Below are 16,509 nucleotides of genomic sequence, written 5' to 3' on the forward strand. Positions count from 1 at the left end.
AAGGTTTGGTATGCATTTTGTTATATGTCGACGATTTGGTTGTTATTGGGCCCGACCTCACAAAAATTGGCCAAATGAAGTCCCAACTGTCGAACACATTCGAAATGAAGGACTTGGGGGAACTTCATTACTTCCTCAGGATCTAAGTGATCCATACCCCCGATGGCATATTGCTATCTCAACGACACTATGTGCTGAATATGCTATATAAGTTTGGCATGACCGGCTTGCAATGAGAAACGGTTCTGACAAATTGTTGGAAGCTTTATCTATTTAACAATAACCCGACTCGACATCAGTTGTTTGGTCAGAGTGATCAATCAATTCAGACAGAGGCCGACCATCGAGCACCTTCAGTGCGTGCATTGACTCTTGAGATATGTGAGCAGCACTAAGGATCAGGGACTGTTATACCGACACGGTATAACCGAAAAGCTAGTCGGTTATACAGATGCCGATTGGGCCGGTGATGCGTCAAATTGTCGGTCCACCTCCGGTTTCATGTTTTCTCTCGGGAGCGCGAATGTTGCATGCAGCAGCAAGAAGCAACTAATAGTGGCTCTATCGAGCACTAAGGCTGAGTATTGGGGCGTTATCGTCGCTACTTGTGAAGGCATTTGGCTTCGGCGGCTAATGCAAGACCTCCGGATCGAAGTACCGACTTCGATCCCGATCTATTGTGACAACATGAGTAGCATGCATTTGGCCAAGAACCCTATATTCCATGCTCAAACAAAGCACATAGAAGTGCATTACCACTTTGTGCACGAGCGGGTCCTGAGTGGTGAGGTCGAACTCCGGTATGTTCATGCGGATCGACAGGCTCCTAACATCTTCACCAAGCCACTCAGATTGGACAAGTTGCAACATGTTTTGGAGATGCTTGGGCTACAACATCTCGACATGCCACACTTGAGGGGGAGAACCGGAACAAGATTCAGAGAGACGGGTAAAGGCATCGGAGAAGTAGTCGGGAAGGAGGAGAAGGCCGACAGTGGGGGAGACAAGAAGAAAAAGGGAGCCGAGTTGACTAAAGAAGTCTGCACATACAAAAAAGTCGGAACAAGAGGTGACAACGGTAGAGTCCAGAAGGACAAAGTTGACCGGAAGAAGAAGGCCAAGACCGGGACATGGTTTGATGTGATAAGGGCTTGAATATTGAGGACGAATTGGAGATAGCCAATTCGGACAAGAGTTAGAACAAAACAGAGGCATCCGATTCGAAGAAGTTGAATCAACAGAAGGCCAAACGATGAGAGGGTAACAGAAGTCAACGCCGACATGGAGGAACCGACTGGTCGTGAAGCGCCGAAGTCATAGTAACGAAGTGGCAGGAACTGCATGCTCCCTATACGCAACGCTCGGCCACAACCGAGCTTAGAATCATACACAGAAAATAGGAAATAATGAATGACACGAAAAAGAGACGAGTACGCAGGATGTTTACGTGGAAAACCCAAACTAAGGGAAAAACCACGGCAGCCCACAGGCTGCAAACTATCACTATGCTAGAATGTACAACAGTGAGTTCACGGAGGCAACGACCTCGTGCTCACGATCCTCGCCACAGGCGGCGGTTACAACAGAGGCAACGACCTCTCTCTCTCTCTCTCTCTGTACACGGTTTCACGCTATCTCTCTCCTTGCACCAACAAGAATGAACACAACAACAGTAATCTAAAAGTTTGCCCTAAGTCATATTTATACTAATATGACTTTTCGGCTATTTACAAATATAGCCTCGATGGACTCTCAGAAACATATTTACAAATATGTCTCTTCATCCGGTGAGCACTTCTCACTGGGTTTGCACCATCTGGCTCTCCGTAGCCGGGTACTCCTCATCCGGTCTTCACCGGGTCTGCACCATCCGGCTCTCCGTGGCCGGGTACTCCTCATCCGGTCTTCACCGGGTCTGCACCATCCGGCTCTCCGTGGCCGGGTACTCCTCATCCGGTCTTCACCGGGTTTGCACCATCCGGCTCTCCGTAGCCGGGTACTCCTCATTTGGTCTTCACCGGGTCTGCACCATCCGGCTCTCCGTAGCCGGGTACTCCTCATCTGGTCTTCACCGGGTCTACACCATCCGACTCTCCGTAGCCGGGTACTCCTCATCTGGTCTTCACCGGGTCTGCACCATCCGGCTCTCTGTAGCCGGGTACTCCTCATCCGGTCTTCACCGGGTCTGCACCATCCGGCTCTCCGTAGCCGGGTACTCGTCATACGGTTTCGGCCTCGGCCAAGTTTGTTCATCAACACTGTTCTTCTCCTTTCCCATCCGGAGGGACCTGTCTCCCAACACGAAGGAGCTGAGATGGGCTTGATGAGCAGACGAGCCAACCAAGAAGGTCGAGGAGCGCTAACCCGTTGGGTCGAGGAGTGCGAGCAAGGTGGGAAGACGCCAGGAGTGTCATATCGGGTGCGATTTGCGGAAACGTATATGGATCTGTTGTCGGTCCTGAACAACAAACAACGGAGGCAGAAAATAGAATAGGCGTGGACTTACAAAATGCAAGCTCTAATGGAAAGCTTTATTGCTTCGTTCTCACTCTCTCTTTGAGATACAATGCACATACCCTTCGTTTCTCTGTGACTCGTGTTTGTATACAATGTTAAGTATTTGCTTATATACTAAGCCCTAACTTATTGACGAGTTGACACTCGGACGGATACAACTTGGAAGGAGCGTCCTTTTATGCCAACAAAATCCCCTGTAAAAGGACTACTCTTTCTTGCATGTACAAGTGTTTGGGACTATATCCCCCGTAAGCCTAGATTACAAAATTGATCTAAGTTTATATGTTACAAGTTTGTCAGCATGCAACTGAGTGGGCAGATGTATAGGACGTGTGGTTATTGTTCCGATCAGATCTTACCTTCTGCTCCTCGTTCGACTTTCTTTTGCTCGGTCGCTTGTCATAGCCACATTTTCATCCTTAGTGCTCCGAAGCGTAGATATGGGAGTGGCTTCGTCAGGCAATCGGCGATGTTCACCTCGGTGTCGATCTTCTGGACTTCGAGTTTCTTTTCGTTTACAAGCTCCCTGATATGATGATACCGCACCTCAATGTGCTTCATCTTTGCTTGATAGATGGGATTGTTGATGAGGTGTATTGCGCTCTATGAGTTGCAATAGATGGTCGGCGCTGGTAGGTCGTTTCGGCTTGCAATTCCGAAGTCGGCAGTCTGTCGGTGCAGCCAGATCACTTCCTTCGATGCTTCTGATACTGCTATGTACTCAACTTCTGTGGTAGACAAAGCCGTGCACTCTTGAAGTTTCGGCCTCCATGATATCACCCCGCCGCCATAGGTGAAGATGTAGCCTGATGCCGATTTCTGATTATCTGCATTTCCGGCATAGTCGGAATCAGTGTAGCCTTCGACTTCGACTTCGGCAAACCGGAACTGGAACCAGCCGGAGCAAGCAAAATCGAAAACCGGCCGGTAATCAAAACCGGAATCTGGAAACCGGCCGGTAAGCAAAACCGGAACCACAGCCGACAAGCAAACTGGAACCGGAACCGGTCGGCAAGCAAAATGGAACTGGCCGGCGAGGGATTCGGCGATTGGGCGGAACCGGCTACCGAACGAGGTTGGACGCAGACGGACGGAAGATTGGATCATGCAACAAACTAAAGTAAAGTGAAGAGAACTAAAGTAAAGGCCATGTGGACGCAAGCAACTAAAGTTGGAGTGCATGCAATAAGTAAAGGTCATGTGGACGGTCACATGCAACTAAACGAAAAAGTCATGCAACTAAAAGAAAAAGCTAAGCAACTAAAAGTAGAGGCCATGCAACGAAAAGTGGACATGCAGATGATCAAGGGAGAACTCCATATAAAATTCCATTTTTTTTTCCTACACTCGGGCTCTGTCCATATATTATATTGTTTTTCTTTTCCTTCTAGGCTCCCCTATCTTATCGAAGCCATATCTCTCAAGAAAACCCTAATTTTCTTATCGAAGCCATATCTCTCAAGTAAACCCTAATTTCCTTACGGAAGCCATATCTCTCAAGTAAACCCTAATTTCCTTACAGAAGCCATATCTTACTCATAACCCTAAATTTCCATACGGAAGTTATTCAACTCATAAAACCATAATCTCTTATCAAAACCAAAAACCCTAATTTTCTAGAGAATTCATATCTTAATTTCCTCTAATCTATTACTCTAGCCATCTCCATTAGCAAACTTTTTGTAATCCCAATCTTGGGATTAATTGTAATCTTTCTTTCTACTTGTTAATGAAATTTGTTAAGCTTTCTCATTTCGGTTAATTCTTAGTACATAATACACGAATTTGATATCCTCTAGTCAAAGGCCCCGAGGTCTTGCCTCAACGTTCACGTATCCTCGTCGTATTTTCGCGACAGCAGGACCATGGGGGTCTTGGACTAGGGAGTTCAAAGGGGAGAGGAGTATAAAGGTTCACCTTGGATGGAGAACCCTTGAACTGTCAAAGGCTCGTTGAGCTTTTTTCATTGAGCTTTAGGTCGTCAAGCTTTCGCTCGCCGACCTTTGCATTGTCGACCTTTGCCTTCTCCGCTTTGTTGCCACATTCACATTTAATGAATTTAACACGTTTGCGTTCAGAAGTGGAAGGATCGGGCATTCCATAATTAGATTCCTTTCATAAATGTGCAATTTTAGGCAATATATAGAAACTTGATACACCAATATCACATGTTCTTCAACCCATATAGAACCCGATAAATTATTAAAATTTAACAATTACAATACTCGAAATAGGTATATTTTTGCTAATTTCTAAAGTTGATTATCTCTAAGACAAACTTTAATTAAATTCTAGAATATGTAAATGGTTGTCTCACTTGACGTATTGATATAGTTTCAAACCTCTAATACTAAATTTAGAAAGTTTTTTGAAAACTTAGTGTGATCTCAAGCAATGGATCTCCAGGTTTAACCATCAGGACGAGGTGTAGGTTATAGAAGTGGAAGTGACATCCATAGTTTGTGATTTATGTTTTTTTCTTTTTTTCAAAATGAAGCTACTTTCCCATTAGTTAGGACGGAATTGTGATTTATGTTTTACACAGTAAGGATGTAATACGTATAACAAATGAAAAGTCAATGCATCTCAAACTTATGGATGATAAAGACAAAAATTTCATCTAAAATATCATGACACTCTTGGACACTCATGACAATTTCGTAATTAAAATCATTCAAACAATAAAGCTAAGATAAAAACCTTAAATGTAACATCCCAAAAGTAATGTTATATAAAAAAAGGATAAAGTGTAGCAACAAGTGAAAACAATCAAGGTTAAAACATAATCTAACATTCCAAATGTAAGGTGTCTCTTAAATGTAAACATTAATTATATACAACAAAAAGCTTAATATTCGGTTCAAACAATTGTTTATTCAATATTCATAAACTTTTGTGAGCTCCAAAGAAAAGAGAGAAACTTAATAACTAGATCAATTGAACATTTGATTAAAATGGTAAATATGTAAGAACATGAAACTTAAATTACATTGTTCACTTATTAACATCCCAACGTAATGTGGTCCCTTTTCTAAAGGATAATACGTTTGGTATTAATACCACATTTGCGAAGGAATAAATAATTACAACCTTACAATAATCCAATTGCTTGGATAACAAAACTTTAATTATAATGTTTGGGATAAAAAACAAAATTGTCATATAAATTACAATTCATTACATGCCTATAAGATTATCTTCATCATTCTCTTTATCTTCCTTTTGAGAGTTGTCATCAAATTTTTGTGCATCGACATCCACTCCAGATAGGCTAGCTACTGTGGGGTCCTCGAGAAGCTCATTATCCAGTTCTATAAGCTCCCTAGGTTCACCAGGGAAGGGAGGAATAGGCTCACGAGGGGCAGTTTGAATCCTCTCTGTATTTGCGATATGCTTTGCCCCTACCTCCTCGTCTTGATTTGGGCACTCCCATCAGGATTGTCCACTTGGTCCATACTATAAAAGACCACTATTCTCCACAAACTCGTTGTCATGTGAATCTTCACACACTATGTAAAAAATAATGAAAAATTTATTTTAGATTAGATTAGTAGCTTGTTATAGAAATATGGATGTCCTCAAGAGCTTCAAAACATATTTTACTACATACAAAATAGAGAACTACATATCAAGTTAGGTGGAGATGAAGCTTGAGAAGATAGAGAAAATACAATTTTGAGGTATCCCACATAGATAGGAAATTTAAGGCCCTGGCTATATAAGCACATTGAGATCCCTCATTTTCATTTGTGCTAAAAACACTTTGGCCACCTTGTCTTGATGGATGATGGTGGCCAAGTTCCCAAAAACCGGAAACTGGCCAGTAAGCAAAACCGGAACCGGTTGGTAAGCGATCCAGAACCGATTGGTAAGCGATCCAGAACCGGCCGGTAAGCAAACCGGAATCGAGCGGAAAGCAATCCGGAACCGACCGGTAGCAATCCGGAACTGGCCATTAAGCAATCCGGAACCGGGCGGAAAGCAAACTAGAACTGGTCAATAAGCAAACTGGAACCGGTTGGGAAGCAAATCGAAATCGGCTGGTAAGCAATCCAGAATTGGTCGGTAAGCAAATCAGAACCGGTCAGTAAGCAAATCGGAACCGACGAAATCGGCAATTGGATAGTGTTGGAGACCGGGCGGATCCGACAACCGGCGACGATCGAGACGAACAGATGATAGGATCATGTGGCTAATTAAAGTGAAGTGGAGAAAACTAAAGTAAAGGTCGTGTGAACGGTCGCATGCAACTAAAAGAAAAAGGCGTGCAACTAAAAATAGATGTAAATAAAAGGAAATGCCAGGCAACTAAAAGAAAAAGCTATGCAACTAAAATTAGAGGCCATGCAACAAAAAGTGGAGATGCATATGATCAACGGGAGAACTCAATATAATTTTCCATTTTTTTTTTTACTCATACTCTCTCTCCATAATTTTTCTTTTCTTTTCCTTCTCAGCTCTCTTATCTTATCGAAGCCACAACACTCATAAACCATAATTTTCCATACGGAAGCAAGATCACGCATAAACCCTAATTTTCCATACAGAAGCCAAAAACCCTAATTTTCCCTACAGAAGCCATAACACTCAAAAACCCTAATTTTCCCTATGGAAGCGATATCTCTCAAAATCTAAAATCTCTTATCAAAGCCAAAAACCCTAAATTTCTATTGAATCCATATTTAGTTTCTTCTAATCTATTATTCTAGTAATCTCCTTAAGATAAAACTTTTGTAATCCCAATCTTGGGATTGATTGTAATTTTTCTTTTCTATTTATTAATGAAATTTGTCAATGTTGCTCATTTTCCATTAATTGTTTAATATAAACATACGAATTTGATATCTTCCAGTCGGAGGCCCCGGGGTCTTGCCTCAAAGTTCACGTATCCTCGTCGTATTTTCGCGACATCGTTGTGGTCAACTCCGTGAAATCCTTCACCATTTGTTTCGTTGTGGTCATACGAAGATCCAACCATACCAAAACCATATGGAATACAATGAGTAACGTGTACTCCGTCGGCAGCTTCTGGATCATGTCTGCCACATCACCGCTGTTGTGCCTTTCGGTGCCAGATCATTGCATGAGTGGGTGGAAACTGCTGAGGTTATGGACTAGGACGAGGAGAATTTTAAGGCTAATAAGAATACGAATAGGTTGTAAGAAAGAGATGTAGAAAACCTCACGAATTTCACGAGTGTATTATATTAGATTAATCAACCCTTAGAACCCTAATAGTAGATTGGAATAGATAGATTGAAAAATCGTGAATCACATGAGTATAGTATATTAGATAAATATTTAGAAAACCTAATAAAACCCAAGAATCTGAAGAGAATAGACGCGGAATATTGCTCGGCCACAACCGAGCCTTGAATCACAGGAATGGGAATGACCCACAAAAATGGGAAGTGGAGAGTACACAAAGGAAATACACAAGATGCTTACGTGGAAAACCCGAAATAAGGAAAAAAACCATGGGAGCCCATAGACTCCAACTATTACTATAGGAGAAAGGTACAATCAGAGCCTCAAAGGAAACGACCTCGAGCTTTGTATCTTCGCCAACCGACAGTTACAACCGAGTATCTCTCTGTATCTCACACTCTCCCCCTCTCTCTCTCTGTACAACAGTTACATCGATATAAACAACAACACTCTCACACACTTTCTATAGCGATTTCCCTAAGTCATATTTATACTTATATGAACTTAGGGCTATTTACAAATATAGACTCAATAGGCTTAATGGAACAGGAATCAGTCATTCAAACAATTAGACATGCAATATAGCCAGCAAGGGAGCTAGTGTCATCAATTATGTCTGGTCAAATATGATGCTGTGAATATGTTACAAAATTTGGATGAACTCATGATATATGGAAGTCACTATTATGCATTCCTCAGATATGTCTAGTAGGATGAAGTGGAAAAATATAATTACTTACACTTAACACATTATAGGAATCCCTCATGCACCACCACATTGCCTATCCCAAAAAGGTATGGTGAGTAATCAATGACTAGCAGATGAAAGTAAAGGGACACTGCTCAGCTGAGATCTTGATCTATGCAGAACAATTTTATGTGAAGGACGAAAGATCCATGGCCAACGTGTTTCCCTTAATGCTCAAGGAAGCTTTTGAATATGAGTTAATGAAAAGAATGAAAAAACTTCAGAATGGCAAGGCTCCAGTACACTTCGCCGTTGCTCAGAAATGCTAAATAGAGTGGTCCAATGGATAAAGAATGGACAGTTGGATTATTAAATCAGCCAACATCACCAGGCCTTCCTCAAGATTGATAAGTTGACACGGTACAAAGAATAGGAATAGAAATTAGCTCACCAACTATAGCATGATTTTGGTGGGATCCTCTATTGCTAAAGTTTTAGGCAGTACTAATGAACATCAAGACAATGAATAGGCTAAAAGACACAGCAAGAGATCTTTGAGACAAGAAGTTTTCCAGCCAAGACACCGCACTATTTGGTCTGCAGGTATAATGAAGGAGAGTTGGCTTAGAGAACAACAATTGAACTGTTATTTTGTCGATTTCAAGAGGCTTTCAACATAATCCCAATGGCAAAGTTAAGAGAGTTTCGAAAGAACGGTTATACCAGAATGCATGAAAGCAGGAGAGCAACAGTGGTGCAATTATACCAGCAAGCAAGATGCAGGTTGAAAACAAACAAAGGACTTCTGCACAGTTCATGAGCATCAAGGAAGTGAAACAAGGATGCCCACAATCACCTACTCTATTCAGTCTAATATCTATGTATTGACCAACTAGAAGAGTTAATCAAGGAAGCTTTAGGAGAACTTGAAGAAAACCAAGCCATTGGACATTTCGTATTATTGCTTGTAATTTATGCAGGCAATGTATTTTCGGCATATTCTCAGCTGAGATAGCAAAAGCCTTATGGAACATAGTTGCCTAGCAGTCACATGGCTAGGAACAAATTCAAGGTGGTAAGCACCGTCAAATCTGAAAGTCAGTATCCAGTACTGCACTGTACTACGAAGAGGAAGCAAATGGAGTGGTTCACAGTTCCAAATACATTGGAGTTGACATACCTAGCCAACACAATTGAAACAGGTGTCTAAATAGGAGGATGGAAGCCGGCATAACCCAATACTCTGAACATGAGACATATGCCACTTGAACACAACACAAACATGAGAAATTAGGGCAGAAGCATTTGATGTACACGAGATGCAAACTATGGTTTATGGAGCTGAGAATTGGCCCAGCAGTATTTCAGCAAGCCCATGGAATAATAAAGAGAAAATACAAATGAAATTTCTACACCTTAATTTGCAGTTAAGAACACAACCCCATATTTTGTAATGCTTCAAGAAACTGACGGAAGGCTAATAGATTTGTATGTTCTTCAATTAAATGACACGCATATTTTGAAGCAAGAACAATGCCTCAAAATAAGCTCCCCAAACCCACAAGGAAAGTGAATGCACTTACCACAGAAAAACCACAGAATATAATTTCTTCACTAGCTGGGTCCAACATATGGAAATGATTTGCAAGATGAGATATTGAAGAATATCTAGATGTGCACATAGAAGAAAAGAAAGGGACAGAAAGAGACAGGAGAACATGAGTTCATAATTTACTCAGCCACATTAAGGTCCTCCACATGAAATGGAAAACATTCACACAGAGATCTATATTTGGGTAATATCGCAGCTGCATAATAATCAATATTGAAAACGATACCAATGGTGACAAACCAATGCCTAAGTTCACATGGATACCATGTCTAAGAGCGTGAGACAGGTAATGATGCACACATGCTCACGCACATCCAAAATGGGGAATGAAGGTGGCTGAATATTGAGCAGAGAAAGAGAATATCTTATCTCAGTTGCCACGATGTCCCAGAAACATAAGAACATGTCGCTTTGGTATCCCCTCACTATGAGCCAAACTCATGGAAGACTAAAACAGTTAAATCTAGGAAACAAGCTTAGTTTTTCATTTTAACTTTTACTTTTACTTTTTCATTTGTTCTACTATTTTTATACCCCATCCCGGCTGGGGAGCACATCCCTCTAGATGGAAATGTTTATCCTCAGCCCTTTTCTCTACAATTTTTGATAGCACGGCCTTTCTAGGTTTCCCTTAGTGTGTTTTGGTTATCTCACATCTTTTGGAGTTACTTGTTCCTATTTTTTTACTTCTTAGCAGAGAGAGAAGGGCTGTTAACAGTGTATTTGTTTTTCCATCTGCGTTGGTTTGTCACCTTGTGCTTTACCTGATTGTATCTTATTGTATATATTATAATCGACTGCCTTTAATGATAAAAGGAAAGAAAACAGAAACGTTCAAAGAATGCCTTTATGGCAAAGGAAACCAAAAGTTGATACACCAAAGCATTACAATCAGCTGAGATCGAAAGAAATGCAAACGATCTCTAATCCCTTTTGCATGAGATTAGAAAACTGGTTTTTGAAAAATTACTTACAATTTTGAGAAAGATTAAGCAATGTTTTTGATATCAGAGAATCAGAAATATATTTTTATAAATTTCCCATAAATCTATACAACCAACCTGTGACTTGGTTGGAAAACTTGTCCAGCAATTCTTTGCCTTTCTGTTGTGACAGGCTGCCCAACAAGACTGAGTGGACCAAACATGGGCAGAAGGTTATGTTCATGTTTTTGAGTTACACTTGCCCTTCCTTCAATTACATCTTGAGCAAATGTTGGACATGTTATTGGCTGGGGAGGTCTCGTGATTTTTGCTCTCATAGCTGTATTTTTATGCCATGACTCAGCTTTAGAAGTCCTTGCATCAAGCATTTCCCTAGTCAATAATCCTTCACCATTCTGCTACAGAAAATAATCCCTCAATACACCCATAGAAGGAGAACTAAGACCATTAACATATATATATATATATATATATATTAGTACTGCAACTCATACCTCACTGTCTTTGACCTTCAGCAACTCTTCTTCCAATTTCAGCATGTCTACAAGATCCAGTGCCTGCATAAAGCATAAACTTCATATCTGAGGTCATAAAACCCCTTGATACCAATTAGAAGTGAATGAAATAACTCACCTTACATAAAGACAGAGATATCTGCGACAACCATGCCTGAAACCATAGATCCAATTGTTTAAATCTGAGTATGTGGTCAAAGTAATCTTTATGATCAATTATTCAGAGATACGGCATTAGAATTCCGTGCCCTTAAGAAGTGTCTAGTATCAGATTTTCAATGTCGAAGTGTAGGTTTCCCATCAAAATTATAATCCCAAATCAAATATTGTAAGAGCCTTGGGCTATGCATTGTTATTTGAATAAGTGTAGGAGTGAGTCAGCAATATTCCTAGCAGTGAAGAATAAATGCACATGACACATGGAAAACTTGAGATTGTTATGTATGCAATGGAATAGAGAGATCTGAGACCCTAGGATACAGCTCAAGATGTTGAAATTGCTCGCTCATAGTCCTTTGCTCAGAACATAGCCCCATTGCACCAGGGAAATTCGAGGTTGGGATATACAGGACAGGATAGAGACGTCTCAGTCCCTGGTAAATATATCAAGCATTTGCATCTCTCAGAGTGGCACCAATCCTCTTGTGATATCCCCCTTACAGAGACTCTTTTTGAATTTGGGGTGTCTTTAATAGTTTTTCTTTACGCTGCTACCTTCTCTTCAAATGTTGCAATGTTCAATTATTTTACAGTAACCACTTAGGGAACATCAATTAATAAACTGTCTTAAGACTGTTCCTATTATGACATTGCTGACTTGGGAACCTATGAAGCAATTTTGGCAAAAGCTTGCACTATATTATAACACTAGATGGAGGATTTCTAGTAAACTGAAACAACCTTCGATTTTATATATAATGGGAGGCTTTAATTACCTGGATGGGAACCATCTCTACATTGTTATATAAAGAATGTTGATGCTACAATACCCATGTCTTTCTCATTCCTGTGAAAGAGATATTTGGCCTTTCTCATACAACCTAAATGCTGAATTGGTGCTGGCTACAGGAGGTAAATCTGTGGTTGCAAACCATTTTAAATCATTCATTAGAAAAGGAGAGAACATTGTTCAATTGACAAAAAATCACATTGTTTTATGAAACACACAAAGAATGTGTTAGTTCTCCTTGTTCCAAACCCCTTATCACGCACGGTAAAATGATACTGCAATAGTTCCAAGTTCTTGGAGCTGCATTCCTCACTCACATAATGATGCCTTGATATTGATCTTAAGTGTTCTACATCGTCAAAGATCTGCAACAGTATGCATACAACTGTCCCATCCATTTCATTTGACATGTTCTCGACTGCATGTCTTGCAGAAAATATGTATTGTATTAACGGGTTACTGCTCAAAATGATGGCATTGTCATTACTACCACATGTACCCCCTTAATAAATATTGCTACTCACACGTGTCATTCCTTGCATCTCCCAAGATTTTCATCATTTCACGCTCTAAAAACCCACACTGTTAACTAAGAGTTGATTGCGTACTAAAATCATCTCCTCAAATATATGTAAGAAAGCTGGTGGTCTTCTTGTGTTTTCTCTCCTCTCAGCCTCTTCTTGATTGCTTTTATATTCAATGTTCAAACTTAATCATAATGATTTAAAAATATTTTTAACCTCTAAAACTCTTTATGACTAGTGATACGAAGACAAAAAAATTCATATCAAGAAAAAGTACACACCTCTCTTTCATCCTCCTCAAATTCATCACTTATGTCATCATCTTCATAATCAACTATTGAACCTTTTGCAGCTGCTCCTCTTGAACGCTCTCGTCTCTCTCTCCTTTCTCTAATGTCTTGCAGCTTTTTCTCAGCTGTTTTTGCACGCTTGAACCGTGCAATCTGACATATAAAGAAAACCATTTGACATAAAGAACAGTAGAAAAAACCGCTTGAAACATACTGAATCACACCAAAACCATAAAATAAAGTCTCACTTTTGTTGCTCGCCTCACTTCTGCTGTGATAGGAGTTGCTTCATTGAACCCTTGCATTTCTACATCTGGTAAAAGCTCTAACCTTTCACATGAAGATATGAAGGTCTGGCCATACAAAACACTGTTAATATGACTTACAAATAAAAGGGACTAACTTTAAAACAACAAACTATTCTAGTAAAATAATCATCTTTACATGTAATTTTGCTGATCTCATTCATATAACTCATAGTACAAGAAGAAGAAAATTAAATATCAATTCTTTTAGAAAACGAATCACCTTTAAATATGATTTTGCTGACCTCAATGCTTGAAAACGATCTGAGGTTTGAACCTTTTCACTGAGCTCAGCCATAAAATATGGAACCTGTCCAGAACTAAATAATCAGTCTAAGTCTACAGAAGAATCATCAGAAGTATTTCATTTGGTTAATTTCATATTTCACATTCATAGTTAACAAGTTTCCAATTTCCTGTTTCTTCTCTGGAAAGACCAAAAAGCACAAAGGATTATAATTTCACATATGAATTTAGGCATACAAATCCATGAGATCTAAAATTTAGATTGATATTGGATGTCTAGCATCTAACCTTGTTTTCATAGTGCAAGCACATACATACACACAAGACTGTAAGGGGAAAATATGTTCTCAATGACTAAAAAGCCAATAGGAATGATCTCCATTAACAACACATAAAATAAATTTTCTTTTGAATGTCCATATATGTGGCATTTTCTTAATTCATGCATGAAAAAGAATGGGAAAATTGAGCTAAAAAAACACTCACCAGTAAATATTTCAGGTTACCAGTACTCACGTCATCCTTTTGCTCATTGGGAGAGAAAAGTCCAAGTTTATCTATCAAAGCTTCACATTGTGCAAGAATTTCACAGCCTTTCTTTGCTTCATCCTTCAATAATAAGACAATACAATTTGTAAGGCAGCATACACACACAAATAGTTATATACACATACAAACACAAAGGTGTAAGCACAGGGCTCAAAGATTGTGAAATTCGGAAAAAATCTGTTTTCTCTTTAACATACACACACAAAGGTGTAAGCACAGGGCTCAAAGATTGTGAAATGCACTCAAGTCATGCATATACATGCATGCACTCACATTAACATATTTACACCTGGTTACACACACACACACATGCATGCATGCATGCATGCATATTCTTTCCTGAGAGAAAAGCAGGGTGCGGTTGTTCAACTCACAGAGGTAATTTGCGAGTCTTCAGCACGCGAATACAGTCGTGAAGCCTTATCGAAGAGCAACTTCAAGGGAGTGAACTGAAGCTCCTCTTGGTCTTGATCTGAACCATTCTTCTGGCTATCCATGGCGAAAGGGTCAATCTGTTCCGGATGCCAAAACAAAATCTTGCGAATCTCTCTTTCTCTCAGAGGCAAAGAACCGTATTCAAACAGGCATAAGCTTACAGACACACACATACCTGATGAAGAATCAATGGCGATCTGCGCGCATACTCCAAATGCGTTCGTACTGTACAACCCACAGATAATATACGTATGTAGCCCCCTCTCTCTCCTGGTATGTATGTATGTATGTATGTATGTATGTATGTATGTATAATGTATGTATGTATGTATGTATGTATGTATGTATGTATGTATTAATATTATGATGATGATGACGATGATATGAGGAGGTGTACATATGTATCTACGTACAGAATTCTCAAAAAATGCCCTCTATCCTCGTATTTCTTATTAATATCAAAAGTGCCCCCCATTTCTTCCTCGTAGAGCTATTATTAGTTCTTAGATCTAAGGGTCACACTAGACCCTCAACATACATAAGGAGATTGCTTTATGGAAACCCCCCCTAGCTCCTCGTCGATTGCAATCCGTTCATCGCTACACGCCATCCATAGTTATCTACACATTGATCTTCTTGTAACTTTCGTTGTTGCAACAATCGTTCTCTTAACAACGTTCAAGTGGTAATCAGATATTTGTTGATGGTTAATCGTCAACACAATAGGTTGGTCCATGTGATGGTTGTGATAAGCAAAGTACTTCTAATACTACCCCACATTTGGCAAAGATGCATTTGGAAATCCCTATCACTAGTATAATTATTATCAACTAACATTCATCGTAGGCAATCTCCTATTTTTGAGCATTTTGTTTGGAAATTAAATATGTAAAGGCTTTAATGTAGGAGAAAGGAATAATATCTGCCACAGAAATGTAATCATAGACATTCAATCACATGACCTCAATATGTGTTTATCATCTTGCAGTATGTAAAATTTCAAAAAATATACCATGTACCTTCCTCGGTGGGCTTCCAAGGTGGAAATAACCATTTTGGCATGCCATCTACATAATCCACCAAGGGCAAATCTGACCATGATTTTTGAAAGGAAAGTCTTGGAGCTTCCACCATGTCTGAAGATCCTTCCAACTCTTCATATTGAGCTTGTATATTCGTAATCAAATCATACAATAGAGCAGTGATTGTCTCCTTTGGTCGACTTTCTTCTCCCATGAGACCTACTTTGCATCTAGATTTCCAAATGTTCCATAGCATGATAGAGGTTATGGTGCGCCAAATGTCACTCAGCCTATTCGAACACCAAATTTGTAAATCCCTGGTTGGTTGTACAATGCATTTATTTCTTTGCACACAAAATGCCTTCAACCTACCCAGGTCTCCTGGTATCCAAGCTTTCTTCTCCAAACTCCACCATAGTGCAAATCCCAACAATATGGAGCATTCTAGCCTACTCACAGGATTGAAAAGTTTTGAAACCTCTATCTTAACCATAAATTTGAACACGATTATTTCTAATGATAAAATAGAGTGAGAGTTATGGCTCTATTTAACACTATAGAAAGAGTATAATTTAGGTGGGTATGAATAATTGTGTTTACCACAATGCCAATATTTTATAAATCCCTTACATTTGTTGGAGCTTGGTTCCATATCATTGTTGGACTTAGTGGTGCTCAATAGAGCCATCAAGTGCAATGGAGCTA

The 16,509-nt window shown here is 39.8% G+C and overlaps 1 protein-coding gene across 3 annotated transcripts; it reads right to left on the reverse strand.

Moving 5' to 3' along the window:
• Window positions 1–11,053: 11,053 nt before the first annotated feature.
• Window positions 11,054–15,070, reverse strand: LOC147853018 (PP2A regulatory subunit TAP46-like). Of its 3 annotated transcripts, none has more exons than XM_087333325.1 (9): window positions 14,958–15,070; window positions 14,722–14,859; window positions 14,285–14,407; window positions 13,776–13,862; window positions 13,496–13,600; window positions 13,239–13,400; window positions 11,603–11,638; window positions 11,464–11,526; window positions 11,054–11,367 (listed from the first exon to the last, which is right to left on the reverse strand). In XM_087333325.1, the coding sequence occupies exons 2-9, from the start codon at window positions 14,842–14,844 to the stop codon at window positions 11,074–11,076; spliced, it is 993 nt and encodes a 330-aa protein (XP_087189451.1). In that variant the 5' UTR covers window positions 14,845–14,859; window positions 14,958–15,070; the 3' UTR covers window positions 11,054–11,073. The 3 variants fall into 3 exon arrangements, with proteins under 3 accessions (XP_087189451.1, XP_087189452.1, XP_087189455.1); XM_087333326.1 differs by having other exon boundaries at window positions 14,722–14,883; window positions 14,958–15,054; XM_087333329.1 differs by having other exon boundaries at window positions 11,055–11,364.
• Window positions 15,071–16,509: the final 1,439 nt, after the last annotated feature.

Source organism: Azolla caroliniana, unplaced genomic scaffold, assembly GCF_043228905.1.
Source record: "Azolla caroliniana isolate FFs.n. ecotype wild unplaced genomic scaffold, voAzoCaro1.0.p SCAF_17, whole genome shotgun sequence".
Classification (NCBI taxonomy): domain Eukaryota; kingdom Viridiplantae; phylum Streptophyta; class Polypodiopsida; order Salviniales; family Salviniaceae; genus Azolla; species Azolla caroliniana.